Source organism: Carica papaya, chromosome 7 (assembly GCF_054855325.1).
Source record: "Carica papaya isolate Zhongbai chromosome 7, ASM5485532v1, whole genome shotgun sequence".
Classification (NCBI taxonomy): Eukaryota; Viridiplantae; Streptophyta; class Magnoliopsida; order Brassicales; family Caricaceae; genus Carica; species Carica papaya.
In genome coordinates, this window is record NC_142315.1 from 5,775,523 (window position 1) to 5,794,637 (window position 19,115).

The 19,115-nt window shown below is 35.0% G+C and overlaps 4 protein-coding genes across 8 annotated transcripts; 3 read left to right on the forward strand and 1 right to left on the reverse strand.

The window, feature by feature from the left end:
* The first annotated feature begins 502 nt into the window (after nucleotides 1-502).
* LOC110822096 (acyl-lipid (9-3)-desaturase) lies at nucleotides 503-2,250 on the forward strand. The gene has a single exon (XM_022052102.2). It carries the CDS (start codon nucleotides 761-763, stop codon nucleotides 2,102-2,104), a length of 1,344 nt encoding a protein of 447 aa, XP_021907794.2. The 5' UTR covers nucleotides 503-760; the 3' UTR covers nucleotides 2,105-2,250.
* Nucleotides 2,251-3,239: 989 nt separating this feature from the next.
* On the forward strand, nucleotides 3,240-8,599 carry LOC110822027 (Translation initiation factor SUI1 family protein). Its single transcript, XM_022052031.2, has 7 exons — nucleotides 3,240-3,607; nucleotides 3,768-3,863; nucleotides 6,223-6,281; nucleotides 7,029-7,110; nucleotides 7,218-7,285; nucleotides 7,381-7,464; nucleotides 8,238-8,599. The coding sequence occupies exons 1-7, from the start codon at nucleotides 3,460-3,462 to the stop codon at nucleotides 8,292-8,294; spliced, it is 594 nt and encodes a 197-aa protein (XP_021907723.1). The 5' UTR covers nucleotides 3,240-3,459; the 3' UTR covers nucleotides 8,295-8,599.
* A 447-nt stretch (nucleotides 8,600-9,046) lies between these two features.
* SQD1 (sulfoquinovosyldiacylglycerol 1) lies at nucleotides 9,047-13,499 on the forward strand. The gene is made up of 3 exons (XM_022052055.2): nucleotides 9,047-9,224; nucleotides 9,829-10,919; nucleotides 12,905-13,499. The coding sequence occupies exons 2-3, from the start codon at nucleotides 9,867-9,869 to the stop codon at nucleotides 13,304-13,306; spliced, it is 1,455 nt and encodes a 484-aa protein (XP_021907747.2). The 5' UTR covers nucleotides 9,047-9,224; nucleotides 9,829-9,866; the 3' UTR covers nucleotides 13,307-13,499.
* A 184-nt stretch (nucleotides 13,500-13,683) lies between these two features.
* On the reverse strand, nucleotides 13,684-19,114 carry LOC110822078 (alpha/beta-Hydrolases superfamily protein). Of its 5 annotated transcripts, XR_015813039.1 has the most exons (9): nucleotides 18,977-19,114; nucleotides 18,028-18,162; nucleotides 17,660-17,778; nucleotides 17,401-17,483; nucleotides 16,005-16,126; nucleotides 14,983-15,147; nucleotides 14,635-14,728; nucleotides 14,426-14,525; nucleotides 13,998-14,137 (listed from the first exon to the last, which is right to left on the reverse strand). XR_015813039.1 is itself a non-coding variant. In XM_088206843.1 (8 exons), exons 2-8 carry the CDS (start codon nucleotides 18,092-18,094, stop codon nucleotides 13,900-13,902), a joined length of 888 nt encoding a protein of 295 aa, XP_088062969.1. In that variant the 5' UTR covers nucleotides 18,095-18,162; nucleotides 18,977-19,114; the 3' UTR covers nucleotides 13,684-13,899. The 5 variants fall into 5 exon arrangements, 3 of the variants coding, with proteins under 3 accessions (XP_088062969.1, XP_088062970.1, XP_088062972.1); XM_088206843.1 differs by lacking the exon at nucleotides 14,426-14,525 and having other exon boundaries at nucleotides 13,684-14,137; XR_015813038.1 differs by having other exon boundaries at nucleotides 14,426-14,728.
* Nucleotide 19,115: the final 1 nt, after the last annotated feature.

Genomic DNA, 19,115 nt, shown 5'->3' on the forward strand with positions numbered 1-19,115 from the left:
AATATTTTGCCATAAATTGGGCTATTATAATGTTTTATCAACTAATATGTTATTTTGTTTTAATTTTATTAATTATAAGATAAGATGTGCCAAACTAAATTAAGTACTATATATAACATATTTTTAAAATTAATTATAAGAATAAAACATATATAGTAAATAACACAAATAAGGCAGTTTATAAATAAATTAATTTAAAATTTAAGAAAAAATTAATAAATATAAAATATTTTTTGGGGTCAAAGCGTATGATAATTTATTATAATAAAATTTTATTATAATGTTATCGATACATTAATGTATTAAATTTTAAATATCAATAAATTAAATATTATGGATGTGAAATAAATACATTTTCCTAAGAGGTTTGAAATTTATTAGTTAATGATATGATTAAAGAAAAAAAAAAGGAACAAAAGTGTCAAATATTCTTTTGCTCCCTTGTCCGTGCGCCGGACATTTCTAGCCCTGTTGCCCTTTAAGCCAATTGTTTAAACTATCATGTGGCGCTTCTTTGCTTTTGTGGCCTGGCTATAGCTGTACTAAAACCCTCTTCCTACTCCATCCTGCCCTCTGCTTTTCCCCATCCAAACCAGAACCACAAACCGACCAGGACCACCATAATCATAATCTCTCCTCCAATGACCTGATATTTTCTCCGTACTAACTTCCTTTCACAACCCAGAAAGGAAGGCACGGACAATTCCAAGTTTAGACTTGCTGGGTGGTTCCAGATCTCGATCGTGGTTCCTCCGATCCGATGGCCGACTCAAAGACGTACATTTCGCAAGTAGAGCTTGCAGAGCACAATCGAGTTGGAGATCTGTGGATATCTATACAGGGCAAGATCTATGATGTCACGAACTGGGCTAAAACTCACCCGGGTGGTGACCTTCCCTTGCTGAATCTTGCAGGCCAAGATGTCACCGATGCGTTTATTGCTTTCCATCCAGGTACTGCTTGGCAATATCTCGATAAGTTCTTTACTGGGTTTTATCTCGAAGATTATTCTGTCTCAGAGGTGTCAAGAGATTATAGGAAGCTTGTTTCGGAGTTTAAGAAAAAGGGCTTGTTTGAAAAGAAGGGGCACGGCGTGTGCTTTTCTCTTTGGTTAATGGCATTGCTGTTTGCTACAGGCGTTTATGGTGTTTTGTGCTCCGACAGTTGTTTGATTCATGTGGGTTGTGGTGGCTTGATGGGATTTTTGTGGATTCAGAGTGGATGGATTGGGCATGATTCTGGGCATTATCAGATCATGGTTAACCCAGGTTTAACTCGGTTTGCCCAGATTCTTACTGGGAATTGTCTTGCAGGGATTAGTATTGGGTGGTGGAAGTGGAACCATAATGCCCATCATATTGCCTGCAACAGCCTTGATTTCGATCCAGATCTTCAACACATGCCTTTATTTGCGGTATCTTCAAAATTCTTCCATTCACTCACCTCTTTCTTTTACGATAGGAAGATGAAATTTGATTCTGTTGCTAGGTTCTTGGTTAGTTATCAGCATTGGACTTTTTATCCTGTAATGTGTTTTGCTAGAATCAATCTATTTGCACAGTCATTCTTGTTTCTGTTATCCAAGAGGAAAGTCCCCCATAGAGGACAAGAGCTTCTGGGACTGCTTGTGTTCTGGATTTGGTATCCTCTGCTACTATCTTGCTTGCCCAATTGGGGGGAAAGAATTGTGTTTGTTGTTTCATCTTTTGCTGTAACCGGAATCCAACATGTTCAGTTCTGCTTGAATCATTTTTCTTCAAGTGTTTATGTTGGTCCACCTTGTGGGAATGACTGGTTTGAGAAGCAAACCATGGGAACCCTGGATATACAATGCTCTTCTTGGATGGATTGGTTTCATGGTGGATTGCAATTTCAAGTTGAGCATCATTTGTTTCCAAAGATGCCTAGATGCCATCTTAGGAATATCTCGCCATTTGTTGTAGAGCTTTGCAAGAAGCATAATCTGCCCTACAATTGTGCATCATTTTGGAAGGCGAATGCTATGACAATATCCACTCTTCGAGCTGCTGCTCTGCAGGCTCGGGATCTTTCCAAACCATTTCCGAAGAATTTGGTATGGGAGGCTGTCAACACTCATGGGTGATAACGACATCTATCATTTGGGATCTTACCGAGTCAGCTTCCATGAATTGTTGGCTTTTCTGAAAAATAATCATCATCCATCCTTGGATTGTTTTTGTTGTATGTATACTATTGAAGTTGTTCATCAAGTGTAGCTTGAGTTTTGCAGAGTTTGATCCCTTTATTTTTGGTCAAAATGATTTATTATTTGTGGCATGAATTCATATGCAGCTCAGCATATTCCTATTTATCCAGAAGTTGATTGTTTTCAAGATTAAAAGCGGGTTTCCTGGTAGATTGAAATGCAGTTTTCCAGCTTCTCGTGAAATTGTCATCTCTATTCGATCTCTCAATCAGGAATGATATGCCAAAAAAATCCTCTTGCTTTCATGGATGGAAGTGGAAAACGTTTTTAGGGAGGACAAAAATTTAAACAACAATTATCAATGTAACATGTATTTGATTTAATGTCATCAATGCCTTTTTCTTTTTCATACAACAATCACAAAAACATACATATCTATTACAGTTGATCTATTCTAGGTATTCCTGTTCTGAAACTGTTTGAAAAATCAATCATTCATCCAAGAATCTCTCATTTGGTTCTGCAACTGATGCAGTGGCAACTAATAATGTCAAACCCAATTTCATAAACATATAGACTAGTGGATATACAATATCTTTCTTTGTCTTGTTCAACTTTTTTTGTCTTATATGGTGTCACATAAACAGGAAATTAAGGAATTTAAAATAAAAATAATTGTAGGCAAGGCGGTTCTGGGAGGTTTCTTCTTCAGAATAACAGTGTTGTGGGTGACACTTGAAAATTTTACTTCTTTTCATCTAAATTTTTATTCTATTTTAGTTTTATTTCCTTTTGATAAACCAAACATGCCCTTATTCTATATTAAATAAACAACACCATTATTCTATTTTTACCCAACAGTTATTTCATAATAATGAAGAAAAGAAATTGGATGTAATAAATAGTAATTATTTAATTTTTATTTTTAAAAAATTACTGTTAAAACGAATTAGGCCCAGTTTCCATTCTATCCAACTCTCTTGGAGGATTATGGGCCCCGGCCCAGGCCCATAGATAGGCATCTGCAACTCTCGGCCTTGTTCTTGTTCTTTTTGTTTTTAACAAAAAAACGAAAATGAAAAAGTACCGTTTCTCCCACTTTCCCAAAATCAGAATCCCTGTCTCAGCCCTCGAATCCCAGTTCGGTGCCATACGAGAGACAGCCATTCATAGGGCACGGAGAAGATATATATATACATATGTATATGTATACATATATCTGATAATAAGTCTGTTTTCTCGATCACGCAATTCATAAATCTAAAAATACAGAGAATCTAGATAGTGCTTCAATGGCAGCGAAACCCCAACCTGTAAAGGTTTTATATTGTCCTGCATGCTCTCTTCCCGCAGAGTACTGTGAATTTGGTCCTGATTTCGAGAAATGCAAGCCTTGGTTGCTCAAGAACGCCCCTGACCTCTATCCAGATCTCCTCAAAGGTACAAAACCCTTTAACCATTTTCCTATCTGATTTTTATGGCCGCATACGTTCTTACATGATGACCTTTGTTTGTGACAATGGATTTCTTTGGTTTTCCTTATTTACCACATTTTCTTTCTGTTGTATATTGAGTATTATTTTGGCTCTTTTATGTTCAGAGGCAAATGAAAAGGCAACTGAGAAGGTTTCTGACCAGCTCCAATCGATTGGGATCTCTTCAGGTGCTGATGGGGCAGCTTCTTCTGCTCAATCAGGTAGTCGACTGATTCTGTTTCCTTTCCTTCTTTTTTGGCGGAGTGTTCGCTTGCTTTGTTAAGATTGTCAAGTTTGCTTTGCAGTCTGTAGTAATCTGATGTAGACAGCAGCATCACTACTAGGGTAATAGAAAGAAAGATAATCCAATCAACGATCATAGCTATGGGTAACCACATCCATAGAGTTGCAGCAACTAATTAGGCACGCAATTCAATATTAATAGGGTTTATTCATAAGTGGCCTTCAAAATAATGAAGAATCATCCATGTATTTATAGTGAGCATTTATTTAAAAAAGGGTATTTATAGTGAGCATATAACCTATAATCTAAACTATTTGAATTCTTATATAAGATACAACAATAAAAGGGTACTAAATAAATAAGAAATAAAATCTAAAAAAGATGTAGTAACTATAAACATTCTGCTAAAATATAGTTATTCTTCTAGTAAACCTATATTAGTAAAAACTACGCTGGATAGACCTGCTTCATTCTCCACTTGTTGATGAGTTTGACTCAGATGAGGAATCCTGGACAAAGTGATCATGTGAATGTGGATCCATCATGAGCAATTTCTCTTCAGTTGTTTATGAAGTGCTTGAATTTAGACAATCATTTCATCTAATAAGGACAAACTTCCATCAGCAGTGGTAATATATCTTTACTCAAAATATCTGATGTAGCACCCCATAATAGGGTTTAGAAATAGAAAAAAACAAAAGATAAATCCAATCTATAGTTAGTAGGATTTCAACAACCACAAGTACAAAGTTATTACAGTCACAATTTCAATGTTGTTAGACACTCAATTCAATGAGAAAAGATCAATAGTTTATTCATAAGCAATTTGTTTGATAATGATGCAACACTTTATCACATAAATTTATAAGAAATAGCAAACGACTTATTTGGATTCTTCACAACTACAGATTTATCAGAAATTTAAAAGGGTTCATGAGGCAAAAGGAAGGAACATTCCTTAAGAATGCTATAAGTTTTGCCCTCCATAAAAACCTTTAAAATCCACGTCAGATTGTCTAAATTCTGACTCATGGAATGGTAATGGAATAATACTTTCACCGCCTTGTACCACAAGGAGAGCATTAATGACATGTTGTAAGATGTGAATGGGTCATTCTTCTCCCAAAAGGCGTATAAACATTAGAAAGACTAAATGACATACTCAACTAGCTGAATAATTCACCTTGAGACTTTATGATGATTCTCCAATCAGTCTAACATTCATCTCATGATGCCACCACAAAGATTTGTGTTGGAAATCTAATTGCATCCGACTAAGTTATTAAGCATCCTTAAAGTTAGGAATTGCAAATCTGTCCTTATGGTTGACCTTATTGATAGCTATGGTAGTCACATTTTTGCACAATCATTTTCCTCAGGGGGGCAACCAAGCAGGGATGGCAGAAAGATTAAGCTAGAAACTCCTTAGGTATAGAATCATGTACTTCTTTCATTAAGAGAATGTTTTGTTTATGTTATTTTTTTTTAATTGACATGAGTTTATAAGCTTCCTGAAAACATTTTAAATTCATTATGTGTTTGGTACATAAAAAATAGTTTATAAGTTGAATAACTTAAAAGCTCTTCGAAGAACATTTTTGGAGAGCTATTGTTGAAGAGCTTGTAAACTCTATATCTTACAAGACCCAACATTTTAAGACAAGTTAAACATCTTCTAGTCATCTTTCTTTAGGATCCAAACTAGATTGGAAGAGAGTAGGCAACTAGACAAAATAGGCTAGATCTACTTGTGTGTTGATGTTGGCATATTGACAGTTTAACAGTTACTAGAAAACATGATTACGGGAATCATTATCTTAGCATGGTCCGGTACCTGTAAATAGAGGAAAACACTTCTCAATCTCGTTCTTGTGTATTTTGTGGGTCAGTTGTAGAGAAAAAAAAAGAAACTTTTTTGGGGCAGTTGCTCTCATCTTGATACATTAGAGACTATTGATTCCAATTCTTGAGTATTTTGTTACAATGCACTCCACCCTCAATGATATGGATATCGGGAACCTTATTGACATTTTTATTTCTGATTCATAGATATGTTGCTTTTGGGTTGAATCCTTTGGTGCCTGGTATGATAACTTTCTTTTTTCTCTTAAGGAGTGAACCTATATTAGTAAATACTATGTGATATTGTCCGCAGCATAAACTGCTAGAAATATGAAATTGATTTTGATTTTTCTTTCTGGCAGCCTTTTTTCTTCTTTTAAAGAAAAAATAGTCAGGTGAATTATGTTTTAACTACAGTGTCCGAGAAAAGATAACTTTTATGCAGAAAACATCTGTTTTTTTATACTTATGTTTCTCATGTTTCTGAATTCCAGGGGAATCATCTAAACCAGAAGAAGTAAAACGTCTTCCTGGTGGGAAAATAAAGAAGAAAGTAAGAACTTTCTGTATAAATATAAATCTAATTATCATGCACATAGTCTCATTTTGTGGGAAGCCAGTCTTTTATGCCTGTCATGCATCATTTATGCCTGCTTTGAGTTGCGAATGGGTTTTAGAGGATTGTTTCTCTACCCTTCCTGTTTTCTTGTGTAATTGGTTCTTCGAAGTGAGAAGAGTGAATTGGAAACTGAATGTTTTAGTTGTTAGTATAGTCTGGCGAGATTCTACATTCTCACTGATTTCATTGATTCGACTATAATAACCACAGATAAATGTAGGTACTGTTGGAGTGATGCAGATTGAAAAGAAATTTGATTTTGTTAGTTTATACTTAAGATGTTTACTTTCAGTTTGTCAAATGGATTGACTTGTAATTTGACTATCTTTTCCTAGGAGTGATTGTAGGATGTATGGCTATGCATGAAGCACAAGTTCTTTCTTCAAGTTAGTCTTTTGTCCTCTCCTTTTTTCCTTGGATGTTCTGAAGGGGACTTGATGAATGTTTTGCAGTTTCATTAATCTAAGTCAAACCTGAGATATTGGTTAGGCCATTGTACTAGTAAATGGTAGCATTTTCTGATAATTGAACTTGATGAGCTCATTCTCAATTATTAGAGTTATAGAATCTAACCTCATTGTCTGCAGCTTGGGTTTCTCTGTCATTTTTTGTGGAATGTATTGCTTTGTTGTCCTTTAAGGATCGAATGAACCCCTTCCGTTGTTATCTTTTCTTTGACAGGAAAAACAGGAAGTTGTTATTGAAAAGGTTGTACGCAACAAGCGCAAATGTATCACCATTGTGAAAGGATTGGATCTATTTGGTGAGATATTTGCTGTTAATATGATTTATCTGAACCTTTAACATTTATTGTACTGTTGGCTGAATAAAAATTTGGAGTTAGTTTCTGATGGTAAGATACCATTTCAGGCATTAAACTTAGCGATGCTTCTAAAAAGCTCGGAAAGAAATTTGCCACTGGAGCATCAGTTGTTAAGGTTTATTGGAATTTACATGTTCTTGATGTCAATTATCTTACTATCATGTTTGTAATTTCCTGACAGTTTTGTATTTATTGATTGTCTTCTTATAGGGGCCAACTGACAAAGAGCAAATTGATGTTCAAGGAGACATAGCCTACGATGTTGTGGAATTTATTACAGATACCTGGCCTGATGTAAAGCATCTTTTTCTTATGCTTTCTGTTTCACTGTTATGTAAATGATGAATCTGGAACAATACTGTGATTCTCTGTTCTTTTTTTTTTTATAATATTGCAATGAACGAGCATGTGATCTCTCTAGTAGGCTAACATAACATGAAATATTCAAAAGCTTTATTTTTACTTTTTACACCTCATGGGAAGATAACAAAATCCTTTTAGGATGAGTATTTCCTGGATTTGGGAAAGTCTTCTTATGTATCAGGAAGGTTTTGATGCTTAGCCTTACAGGAAAAAAATGATTCATTTGACTCTGAGGAAGAATTGTAGAAACCAACATATTGTGTTGGGATAATTGTTTCCACTCATTCAGCTTCTTAGAAAACAAGCTCAATTATATTCTTCTGGTCATTGCGTTGCTTGTTTGAACAACAAATCTTCACATGTCTTGCCAAACATTTTATGTTTTGATTATTTGAGTAGTGGTAGTATTTGTGTGAAACTCATTGTATCCCTTGTAAGATTATAAGCTAGTCTGGCTCAAGGTAGTGGTGAAAATCATTCATGAATTTTGTTATTAGCATGGAAAAAGTAAGGAGATAAACAGGTACTCCGAAAGAATTTTCTTCCCGTTAATCTACTTAGTTAAGTCGTTATTTATTTGCAACGAACCTATGTTTACACTTTGTTCTTCTTCAGCATATGAATAAAAAAAGTCGGGACATTATTGTTCTTCATCTGCATCTCTAGGTCAATATTAATTTTCGGCTTATGATGTGTTATTTCAGGTGCCAGAAACTGCAATTTTCTTCATCGAGGACGGAAAAAAGGTTCCCGCATCTTGAAGGCGGAGCTTTCGGACAACTTTACAGTCTCAGCTACTTGAGATTCAGCTGGATGGAGAAGAAATCACTAGTAGTTGAAAAAAACGACATAGCAGTTGGTCGTTTCATATCGTTTTTAAGTGTTTTCTGGTCCTAAATCATGTTGCTTTTTGACTAGTTTCCTGCAACAGCATGTAATAATACTAACATGTATTCTTTTCTTTCGCTTGTGTGTGGCCAAGCTGTTCCTTGTTACTAGCGAGAAGAGACTTGTTCTTTTGGTTGAGAAATTCTTAAAACTATAAGAAAAATTATTCCACTTTTCACTTTGGTTATCTTTTTTAACAAATTATTAGATTTTAGTTTTTTTAAAAAAAACTCTGTGGTTTGTTACAATTTGATTATTAATAGTTTTTGTTTGTTTTAAATGTTTAATTTCTTTTTGTTTTTTTATATAAAATATTAACCTAGTTTTGTTATATTTTGATTTTTTAAAAAATATATTAAAAGAATAATTTTAATTAATAATTAATTAAATTAATAGATTAATAACATTATTATATTTATTTTTTTTATTGTTATTAGTTTATTAATTTAATTAATTAAAAAAATATTTTTTATTATTATTAGAATTTAATTAAATGAAAAAAAAAATTACTTTTAAAACGAATAGAAAACATCAAAGATCAAATTTTTATTTAATAATTTTCCCTAAAAAACAATAAGAAGCTAAATTTCTAAATGGGTGCTCCTGTAATTCCCAGTTTCGGATTCGGATCCTCTTTGAAACGAACGAATATGCCATTTTTATCTTTCTCACTGATTCTTCCAATGATCAGAGAAAAGGGAAAGACCACCCCCCACTTGGCTACTCGCTTCACCACTCTTCTCCCTCAACCTTGCTTCCATTTCATCTCACAGTCTGCTTCATCCCCCAAACCTTCGTTACAGGTAATCTATTTCTTTCATTATTTTCTAAATGTATGATGCACTTGGCGAGGGCACTTGCTTCTTTGCTGAGCTTTTCAACTAATTGGGAAATTTACCTCAGACACACAGTTTATATGTGCTCTGCGATTACTTCAAATGATTTTTGAAGCTTGAAGTTGGTGTTAGTATCTCCCTTATTCTTGTGATATCTCTGCACTTCAAAGATAGTGTTAGTGGAGTGTCGTATAGATTATACGGCGTAGACTCAAGAATTACAGACCATTTCAGGATAATCTGAATTCAGATTCCTCTTTTTTCTTTTAATGTCTCCTTGGAGTTTGAAATTTTGTTTCAACAATCGGACATGTATCGCAGAGGCTGTTTATTTCATTTTGCTTAACTGATGTATGGATATCTCTGCATATAATTCAGATACATACGAATATTAGGAAAGAAAAAAAGAAAAAAGAAAAATGTCTCTGATATGTTTATCTTTCAGCCGAGGAAACTGGCTACTGATCCCTGGAAAATGCTAATTGAGATCTTCCGTTTATTTCTCTGCAAGTGTAGTTATGTGGACATTTGAGGGGATTTTCTTCTTTCCAACCATTTTGAGATTTTGCAGGTAAATGTGCCTACTGTTGAGTAGAGGCAAACATTAGAATGGCAGATTTGCTCTCAACTTCATGTTTCTTAAAAGTATCTCCTAGCCGCAAGCCTTACTCCCAGTCACTGAATTACATCGTGGCACCATGTTCTACCTCCTTTACTTTGCAGACGATCAGATCTCCTATCAAAAAACTCATCTTACGAGGGGAGTTGTCCAGAGGACGTGTTAAAGCTCATGGAACCTCTTTTCGCGTAAGTCAAGAAGCTGCAACTCAAGCTAGCTCTGGTTCCCATGAGTCCTCCAATGGAGCGACTAATCCCAAGCCCCAGCGGGTGATGGTCATTGGGGGAGATGGCTATTGTGGTTGGGCTACTTCACTTCACTTATCCAACAAAGGATATGAAGTTGCCATTGTTGATAGCCTTGTCCGTCGTCTCTTTGACCATCAACTTGGTCTTGACTCTTTGACTCCCATTTCCTCCATCCATAATCGCATCCGTTGTTGGAAGTCTATCACCGGAAAGTCTATTGAGCTATATATTGGTGATGTTTGCGACTTTGAGTTTCTATCAGAAGCCTTCAAGTCATTTGAACCTGATGCTGTTGTCCATTTTGGGGAACAACGATCTGCTCCTTATTCAATGATAGATCGCTCAAGAGCTGTGTTTACGCAGAAGAATAATGTGATCGGAACACTCAATGTTCTTTTTGCGATAAAGGAATTCAGAGAGCAGTGTCATCTGGTGAAGCTTGGGACAATGGGAGAATATGGAACTCCCAACATTGACATTGAGGAGGGATATATAACTATAACTCACAATGGGAGAACAGATACTTTGCCTTATCCAAAGCAAGCGAGCTCTTTCTATCATCTTAGCAAGGTTCATGACTCGCATAATATAGCCTTCACTTGCAAGGCATGGGGAATCAAAGCCACTGATTTGAATCAGGGAGTGGTTTATGGAGTGAAAACAGAAGAGACTGAGATGCATGAAGAACTCCGTAATAGGTTTGATTATGATGGAGTATTTGGTACCGCATTGAATCGGTTCTGTGTTCAGGCTGCTGTTGGCCACCCACTTACGGTATATGGGAAAGGAGGCCAGGTAAAATTGCTGTTTCTGAAAATACATACAATTTGACTTGTTTCATCTTTCAATCTATCTTTTTTTGGGCGTTGGAAAGTAGGTTTTAAGGGGTTTACTCAAACTCAACTTCCTGGAAAAATGGCGTTTTTCGGTTATTGCTAGAGAATAAACTGAAATATTATTCTTGTTATTGCTTTAAAGGAATATGTTTTTATATATTTATAGGGATAACAAGTAAAAAGAAACAGAAATTTGAGAAATAAAACCTAAAATTAAGAATAGCATCTAACCATATTGGAAAATACTACATTGAAAATACTCTACTATTCTCTAATAGGCTACATAGAAAATATTTCTATTTTCTAACACTCTCCTTCAAGCTGAAATAAATAAAAAGCTTAAACAAAAGTGAAAATCTCGTAACTTTAGAAATCCTGTGAAATGCTTGCAGCAACCTTATCAAATTCTCACAATCCATGCCTCCAAAAGAGATCAACCAAAACCTTACAATAAATTCAACCAACAAAGACTTGAACAGTGGCTCAATCAAACAATGATGAGCTCAACCAACAAAGTATGCACCATGAACAACTACGAACATTTCACGAAAACCAACTGCAAACCTTGGCTATAACTTGTCACCAACTTCAACAAGAAACTGCCAGATAAACTTTTCTAAAAGGCAAAAGGTCTTTGCTCCCATTAAGTAACTACCTCTAGTGCCTCAAAGTTCCTGTAGAACAATAAATCCTTACTCCCCGAGTAAAAATTAGTAAGGGTCACAACAGCAATTTTGTGGAACAAGTAATCTCGCCTTCCCAAGAAAAAGCTATAAGGTTTGCGACAAACTTTTGTTGGAAAATTGGTCCTAGCTTGCCTTGGGCGTTTCCTTTGAGGGTCAACGTATAACAAACTTTTGGGGAACAAACTAGCTCATCTTCCTTAAGCAGAGCTCTAAGGTTCAACAATAAATTTTCGTGGAATAACTAATGGCTTTTTTTTTTGTTTTTTTGTTTTTGTTTGGGGTAAGTAGCCCCAAATAAAAGTACATGGGAAAACCACCTAGACTGTCTTAATACCACCTTAACTCTCTTACAGAGGATACTATTTCCCCCATGAGAACAGAAACTTGTGAATAGGGACGAGGCAGTTTAACCCATTCTGCAGACAATTTAACCCGTTCTGCGGGTACTGTAATCTCCCCACCCTGAATTACGCCTTTAGAAATGTATTCAGAGTGGGCAAATTGAGAATTAAAAATTTTTGGGGATGGGCAGGTTATGATATTGACAGACTTTTATGTTATCGACCTCCTCCGTCTGTGTATATATATTTTATATATTATATACACATTTATTATTAATTTTCTTTTCAAAATTCAGGTCGGATTGGGTGCAAGACAGGTACTTTTAAATACATGGTTGGGGCAGTATGGGTATTTATATTCTTCATCCAATTTGGTTTCGGGATGGGTTTCAGTAGATAAATTAGAAGGCAGGTGGGTTTTGAATGTGAGTGAGGGAAAATGTGGTTCCATGAAACCGCTCCAAGTAAAGTTGTTTACATTAGTCAGCACTATAGGATACCACTACTCTGTCAAAAAAAAAAGGGGTGGCAAAATGCCAGCATTCTATAAAAAATATAAATTATCATTATCAACTTTCTCATCATTTTCCCCGTGGATAGAGGATTCACACAGTGATTAATTTGCCTTCCTGTCGCAACTCAATCTTTTTGAGTCTATGAAATTGGAGCTGATGCACTGAATGAAGCAGTGACTGATACTCATCTGAGACCTTTTAAACAACAAATGGGATTCACGTAGTGATTAAATTTGTCTTTCTGTTGTGACTCAGTCTTTTTGACCCTATAAAAATGGACCTGATGTCTGAAAGAAGCAGTAGCTGATACTCATTAACAATGTTCTTAAACCTTAAATGCTTTTGCTTTTTGGGTTTTTAAACTTTTCTCAAACTTAGAATTTGTCACTCTCTTCATTGCAGACTAGGGGTTACCTTGACATAAGAGATACAGTTCAATGTGTTGAGCTTGCCATTGCAAACCCTGCACAGCCTGGAGAATTTCGGGTCTTCAATCAATTCACGGAGCAGTTCTCAGTGAATGAACTTGCTGCCATTGTCACCAAAGCGGGACAGAAGCTTGGACTTGATGTCAAATCTGTATCAGTGCCCAACCCAAGGGTGGAGGCAGAGGAACATTACTACAATGCAAAGCATACAAAGCTTATGGAGCTGGGACTGAAACCACACCTTCTTTCAGACTCTCTTCTGGATTCACTCCTAAACTTCACCATTCAATTCAAGGATCGTGTTGACACGAAACAGATTATGCCTAGTGTATCATGGAGAAAAATTGGTGTCAAGCAGAAAACTGTTGCAGCCTAATTAGATACACATTTTGAGCATTGTGGACACCAGTTTTTCTGGTTCAACATGTAATATGTACATCTTTTAGCAGCTGTGTTTGCATTTTGTTCCAACTTTTTTTTTTTTTGTTTTTGTTTAATCTGTTAAATTCTGTATTTATCTAAGTGGTTTAATTGACTATACGTTTAAAATAGTACTTCCAGATTTCTCACAGGCTTGGTGGTGAGTGACAGTGAACCCAGAACAATTTTTCTTTTTCTTTCTAAATTTAGATATTTTTCTTGAAAAATTGAAATGTAGAATATTTTTTGGCATCTCCAACTAACTATTCAAGTCACAGAATAGATATATTTGTATAAATATTTAGTAAACTGATGGCAAATTTAAAACAAAACTGATACTTAAACAATAGTAATTACCATTCGGAAATTTCAAGATTTATGCTTAATTCACTTTTACATAATAGAATTAGAAATCACCTTATACACTATAGATATATAGAGTTTGATTAAAAAAATTTAGGCTTGGTGCTGGTGCATTGATTACTTCTGTTGAGGTAATTCTCAAGTTCATTCTCTTCCATTGCCGAACTGGTACAATTTTCATAGTTATTAGATTCTCGAGTTAACTATTCTGGTGCGTGATGATAGCTGGTCATGTGTGACTTCTCCATGAAAATCTGCCTTCACAAAGTCGAGTACAACTGAAGCTAATTCACCTTGATGTGAAGTGTATTCATGGTCCGCTCCTTGTATTATGTGTAACTTATGATTCGGTAGGAACTTGGCAAACTCAAAAGCATCTGTGACTGCTACAATTTGATCCATGGATCCATGAACAGTCAACACCCTGTAATTGACAGCATGACAATTACAAGATGCACCACGAGTCTATAATGCCAAATCGATAATCATGTATCATATCTAAGAAGATAGATACCATATCTAAGAATGGATCATATCTAAGATAAATTTCATTTTCATAAATGTCAACCTAAAATCTCCATTAGGAGTAGATATTAGCTTCAGTGTCTACCATAATTCATAAATGAGCAAGCAGAAGTGTTAATATGCAGAGTCAACAGTACTAGAAACTGAATATTCAGCTTCCACACTCCAAAGGTGCAATGAAACGCACTTAAAGAAACTAGAATGACCATGCAGTGACTTGGCAAGTTTTCTTGCTCCTGATCAGCTGAAGAAAGAAAATTAAAGCGTAGCCTCTTTGATCTCAATAACTGCAAAGATCATATCAATCCACATTATCTTTGACAAGTGGCATACACCATAAAATAGATATGGTCCAAAGAATATAACAGATCCGTAGAGTGAATTGCACCTACTAACCTGGAGTTTTGGTTAATTAAAAGACATGCTGCATGAGCATCCGTATTTAAACGGTCCATCAAACTTTCTTCAGTTACACGGTACTGAAACTTTCCTGCATGGGGAATGAAAGAAGTTAGCGAGCAACTCTGCTATTAGTTCATGTAATTTCCAAGTGCTTTGGGATTCATTAACACTCGTCCATGCAATTTCAAAGATAAGGTGCCGAGCCATACAAAAGCAGGAAACTGATTAAACAAAATTACTACAAAGTCATGTAAATTACTGCAGAATATAGGAAGAATCGGACAGTAATAGAGAGAAAAGACTATGCAACAGTTGCACAATTGGGTAAGTTTTATCACTCACCCTTCCTATTTGTCACATCTATAAACCCATTTTTCTTAATTCTCTGCAAATAATCTTGACCCAGACGACCTTCAATTCCTCTGTCCAAAAAAAAGCGGCCAGAAATGTTGACAACTGTCCGTACATCATTATACTTAGAAGCATAGAGAAGCGCCACATTTGCCCCTGCAGGAATCCTTTACTGCAGTTTAAAAGCACTGATAACTATATCTTTAAGACAATGACAACATAAAGCACAAACAATCATACTTTCAAATTAGCATTACAGGAGTACTTCAATGAAAAATCAATCAGGACAGAGCAAGAATTTATTGACATGTGATGTTAATCTATTACTCTTCTGTCAAACAAAATAAGTGTTTGTTTCAAAACTTAGGACTGTATTAGAACCATAATAAACTTGTAAAATGTTACTAGTATATGATGTGAGTGCGGACGCCTTGAACCATTCCAACAACCATCCAAGCCTTGGAGGCCACGGGTCGGATTATCTAAAGGAAGTTTTAAGATACCAACCTCTAAGGGAGAATACCAACAGATTTTAGTCATAAGCAATCAATAAAATTATGATGAATCACCCATGTAGTTATAGGATATGCACTTTAACCTAATATTACTAGATGCGTGCTATAATCCTCAAAGGACAAAAAAATAAGGCTTATAACTAAATAGAAATAAAATCCTAAACTAAAGTCTACCATTAATATTTTGTAAACAAGCTAATTAGTTACATAAATATCTTATAATATTGAGATATGCCCATTCTAAAATAGTCCTATCCTAAATTATCTTCAAACCCATGAACTACTAAAGCATTTGGTAATAGAGTTAAAAGAAATGCAAAGAGGAAAAAATTAATTAGTAATTTTCTAATAAAGGCCTTCTTTAACCTACAGCACCTCCTCATTGACCTATTAAGATGGAGATACCTCTTTCTTTCTCTATAAGTTTGATATCTTACTTGAACCGCAATAAATAGAGAACAAACATTCTAACACACATGCATAAATGTATTAACAAACCTTTACTGTGCCCAACAATTGCACTAACTACACGTTTCTTCCATCGAAAATGTTGAACCACGGAACGCAAATCCTCAGCTTCTCGGCGGTAGTTACCATATTGAAATGAGCCTTCACTTTCCCTGGAAAGAATATACCAAAACAGCTTCTAATTATTTAAATCAGAAATTAAATATGGCTACTTGACTTGTTTCATAAAAGAAAAAAAAAATTAAAACAATTCTATAATTTAAAACAATGTCTTGGGCTTACTGTATCTAGTTCACTTGTTATTTAAATTCTTTAAACAATTATGTCAAATTTCAGTTATACATAGTCTTCTAGTATTTGGGTTAGTAAGTAAAAAATCCATAGTCCCAATCTACATGCCAACTCGTTTATAGTACAATTCATTTGCCCAGCACTTTAGCTTCTTTCCCATAAACCCACTGCTAAGCATTTCCTATCCCACCTTTTCCTTCACGTCTTTCGTGGTCACCACTATGTTGGTGCCTCTGGGCCTCTATAGCTTCTTTTCCTCCCTCCCTCCCTCCCTCCCTCCTTCCCTTCTCATCTAACTTCTCAACTTGACCTGGTCATCCAAGCCTTTCCTTGATAATTTACATCCACCATCATCCTCTCTTGTCGCATTCAACAAATCAACAAACAACAACATTATGAGTGAAATGCTCCGGGGTGATAAAAGTTTTCCTTCTTATGCGCAGTAACATTTTGGGGATGCACATCAAGTGCCTAACTTGTATTTCATACCCACACCAGGTTCATATTGTGTTGACATGTGTATGGAACCAAAAATGCCAAGTACAAACAACATAGGATAAGATGGATGATAATGAAGCTAATTGGACAGCATGTGGGATGGTATAACCGTCTCAACTCGCTCCACTGCATTCCTAAAATAAATGATGGCAATCATTTCAAAATTTTATATGGTCCATACCAATAGCTTGAAAATCTTGCTTAATAGTATATCCTCAATAATGATGTTTTGACATGTCAAGACTATCCAAAACTTATGACAGAACCTAATAATAGACATGGGTCCTTCAGTGGTGTTTAAAGGCACTTCATGAGATTCAAAACCATAAACCTCACTTGGCAGGTACGGCCAATACAAGAGGCATAACTGGGAGATAGGGACAAAATACTAGGTAAAGACAAAAGAGAACTGAATCATAAAGGTTGCCCACAGCAATCGAGCTTTAGCATAACATTGAGTGCAACAGCATTGAAGCAAAACCTCTGAATGATATGGACATACTTCAGCACTGGATGCTTGTAAATATGCAATATTCTTCAAGGAACACAATGATGATGAAAAATGAGTTTCAAAGAAAACAAAATTTGCAAGATCAGGATTGCGAGAAACTAATTTCTTTCATATCAATCGGCTTACCCATTACCAGCAAAGTCAAAGCGGAAAGAACTAATCCCTTCTCCTTCAAAAGCAGAAGCAAGGTACACCATGGGGATGCGTTCCTTATCATAAGAACTATTTCAGCAATATATCACCTCATTTAAATTCTCGAATGTAAAGATTACAAGCATTGTAGTTACATCTAGAATCCAATAATAGTAACTGCAATTGCAACCAGCAGTTCCATTGAGCTTTAGGAAATGAATTCCACAACAAAATATCTTAAATCATTACAAACCTTTGAGGATTGAAATCCATGGCAGATGATAACAAGCTCCTCTGAACCCGTTTCATGCAATATTCCCACAAGCTTCTCACGGTGGCTATTCTCTACTATAACTCCCGAGCGCTTACCATCTGAGTAACGCAAACCGGACAGAAAAGAAATTCACATTCGTTCTTTCCCAAGTGGATTAAACATATGAAGGGAAGAGAATCAAACACGCAAAATTAACACTCGAAAAACAATGTAATGAGGTACTATCAGAATACAAATGATCTCGAATTCAGGATATTTCTATTCTGTTATTGCTCTACCAATTCAAATCCATCAATATGAAAATCCGAGGTTAAATTTTATAGCAGTTGATGAAAAGAACGACTTGCCTGAGAGCTGGACTCGTTCCTGAGTCCGACTCGGTCGAGTCATTCCTTGGGGAGGCGGAGGCTCCATTCTCTGCCGCGCTACTCATTCCTATTCAATCGAAGGTTGACATTAATTGTTATAGGTCGGGCGGAGTTCTGCAGTTAAATAATTTTAAAAAAAAATTAGAATAAAATTGTTCGACTAGTAAAATTTTTAATTTTAATTTAAATTTTTTTTAAATCTATAAATTTTTTAGTAATAATTATACTATATTATAAAATTATAAAACTATAATATTTAAAAATTTAATACTTATATTTTAATTTAATTTAAAAAAAAACACACACACAACATATAACTTGATCCAAATTCATATTTTATAATTGATAATTTTCTTTTAAAATTAGATTAACGCAAAATATCTTAATAAAAAAGAGTTTTAGTAGTCTAACGTGACTTATTTTTATTCGTCTTAGTCAATTAATATTTATTATTTCAGTTGACAAATAAAAAAAGATAAAAATTTTATTAATTATGTCGGATTATTAGTAATTAAATTATATTTATAATTTAATTTATTAATATATTAATAAGACTATAATGATATTTAAAATTTATTTAATTAGAGGAATTAGAATGGTGGTTCTGAAAACCCAAATTTTCCACGTGCATCACGACGAAGCATCATCTGCTTAAGCAGATAAGCATCAAAGCATATGCCAAAGTGATTGGTCATTAAATATCGGCAGGGTTATTTTCGGAAATTCATATTTCACACCAACCCGCATCGTACATAATACACAAATTTAAGAGGATTATGAATTTAATTACTTTGATTTTATAGTTAAAACTATTTCAATTAATTTAATTGAAATTAATTTACTGCATTTTTTATCCAAAATATAATTGATTAGTTCTTGTCAAGAAACTTTATGAACATAAATTTAAAATACTGAAAAAAGCACCCACTACTAGCGACATTAAGATGGCTTTCTGCAACTTTATGCCTTAGCAGCTTCTCCCCATGATTGACTGTTCTTCCATGGATGTGCGATTATCAAATTACTAAATTACCCTCGCAGAACCAGAGGCAAAAACACCTACAAGA

What these genes read in the sequence shown, in the direction of transcription:
- LOC110822027 (XM_022052031.2), top strand. Translation starts at nt 3,460, where the DNA reads ATGGCAGCGAAACCCCAACCTGTAAAGGTTTTATATTGTCCTGCATGC. An exon ending in AGCTTCTTCTGCTCAATCAG is followed by an intron (nt 3,864 to 6,222) that starts GTAGTCGACTGA and finishes TCTGAATTCCAG; the next exon opens with GGGAATCATCTAAACCAGAA. An exon ending in GAAAGGATTGGATCTATTTG is followed by an intron (nt 7,111 to 7,217) that starts GTGAGATATTTG and finishes ATACCATTTCAG; the next exon opens with GCATTAAACTTAGCGATGCT.
- LOC110822096 (XM_022052102.2), top strand. Translation starts at nt 761, where the DNA reads ATGGCCGACTCAAAGACGTACATTTCGCAAGTAGAGCTTGCAGAGCAC.
- SQD1 (XM_022052055.2), top strand. Translation starts at nt 9,867, where the DNA reads ATGGCAGATTTGCTCTCAACTTCATGTTTCTTAAAAGTATCTCCTAGC. An exon ending in TATATGGGAAAGGAGGCCAG is followed by an intron (nt 10,920 to 12,904) that starts GTAAAATTGCTG and finishes TCTTCATTGCAG; the next exon opens with ACTAGGGGTTACCTTGACAT.
- LOC110822078 (XM_088206843.1), bottom strand. Translation starts at nt 18,094, where the DNA reads ATGGAGCCTCCGCCTCCCCAAGGAATGACTCGACCGAGTCGGACTCAG. An exon ending in GGAACGAGTCCAGCTCTCAG is followed by an intron (nt 17,779 to 18,027) that starts GCAAGTCGTTCT and finishes TGCGTTACTCAG; the next exon opens with ATGGTAAGCGCTCGGGAGTT. An exon ending in TTAATTAACCAAAACTCCAG is followed by an intron (nt 14,138 to 14,634) that starts GTTAGTAGGTGC and finishes TGTCAATTACAG; the next exon opens with GGTGTTGACTGTTCATGGAT.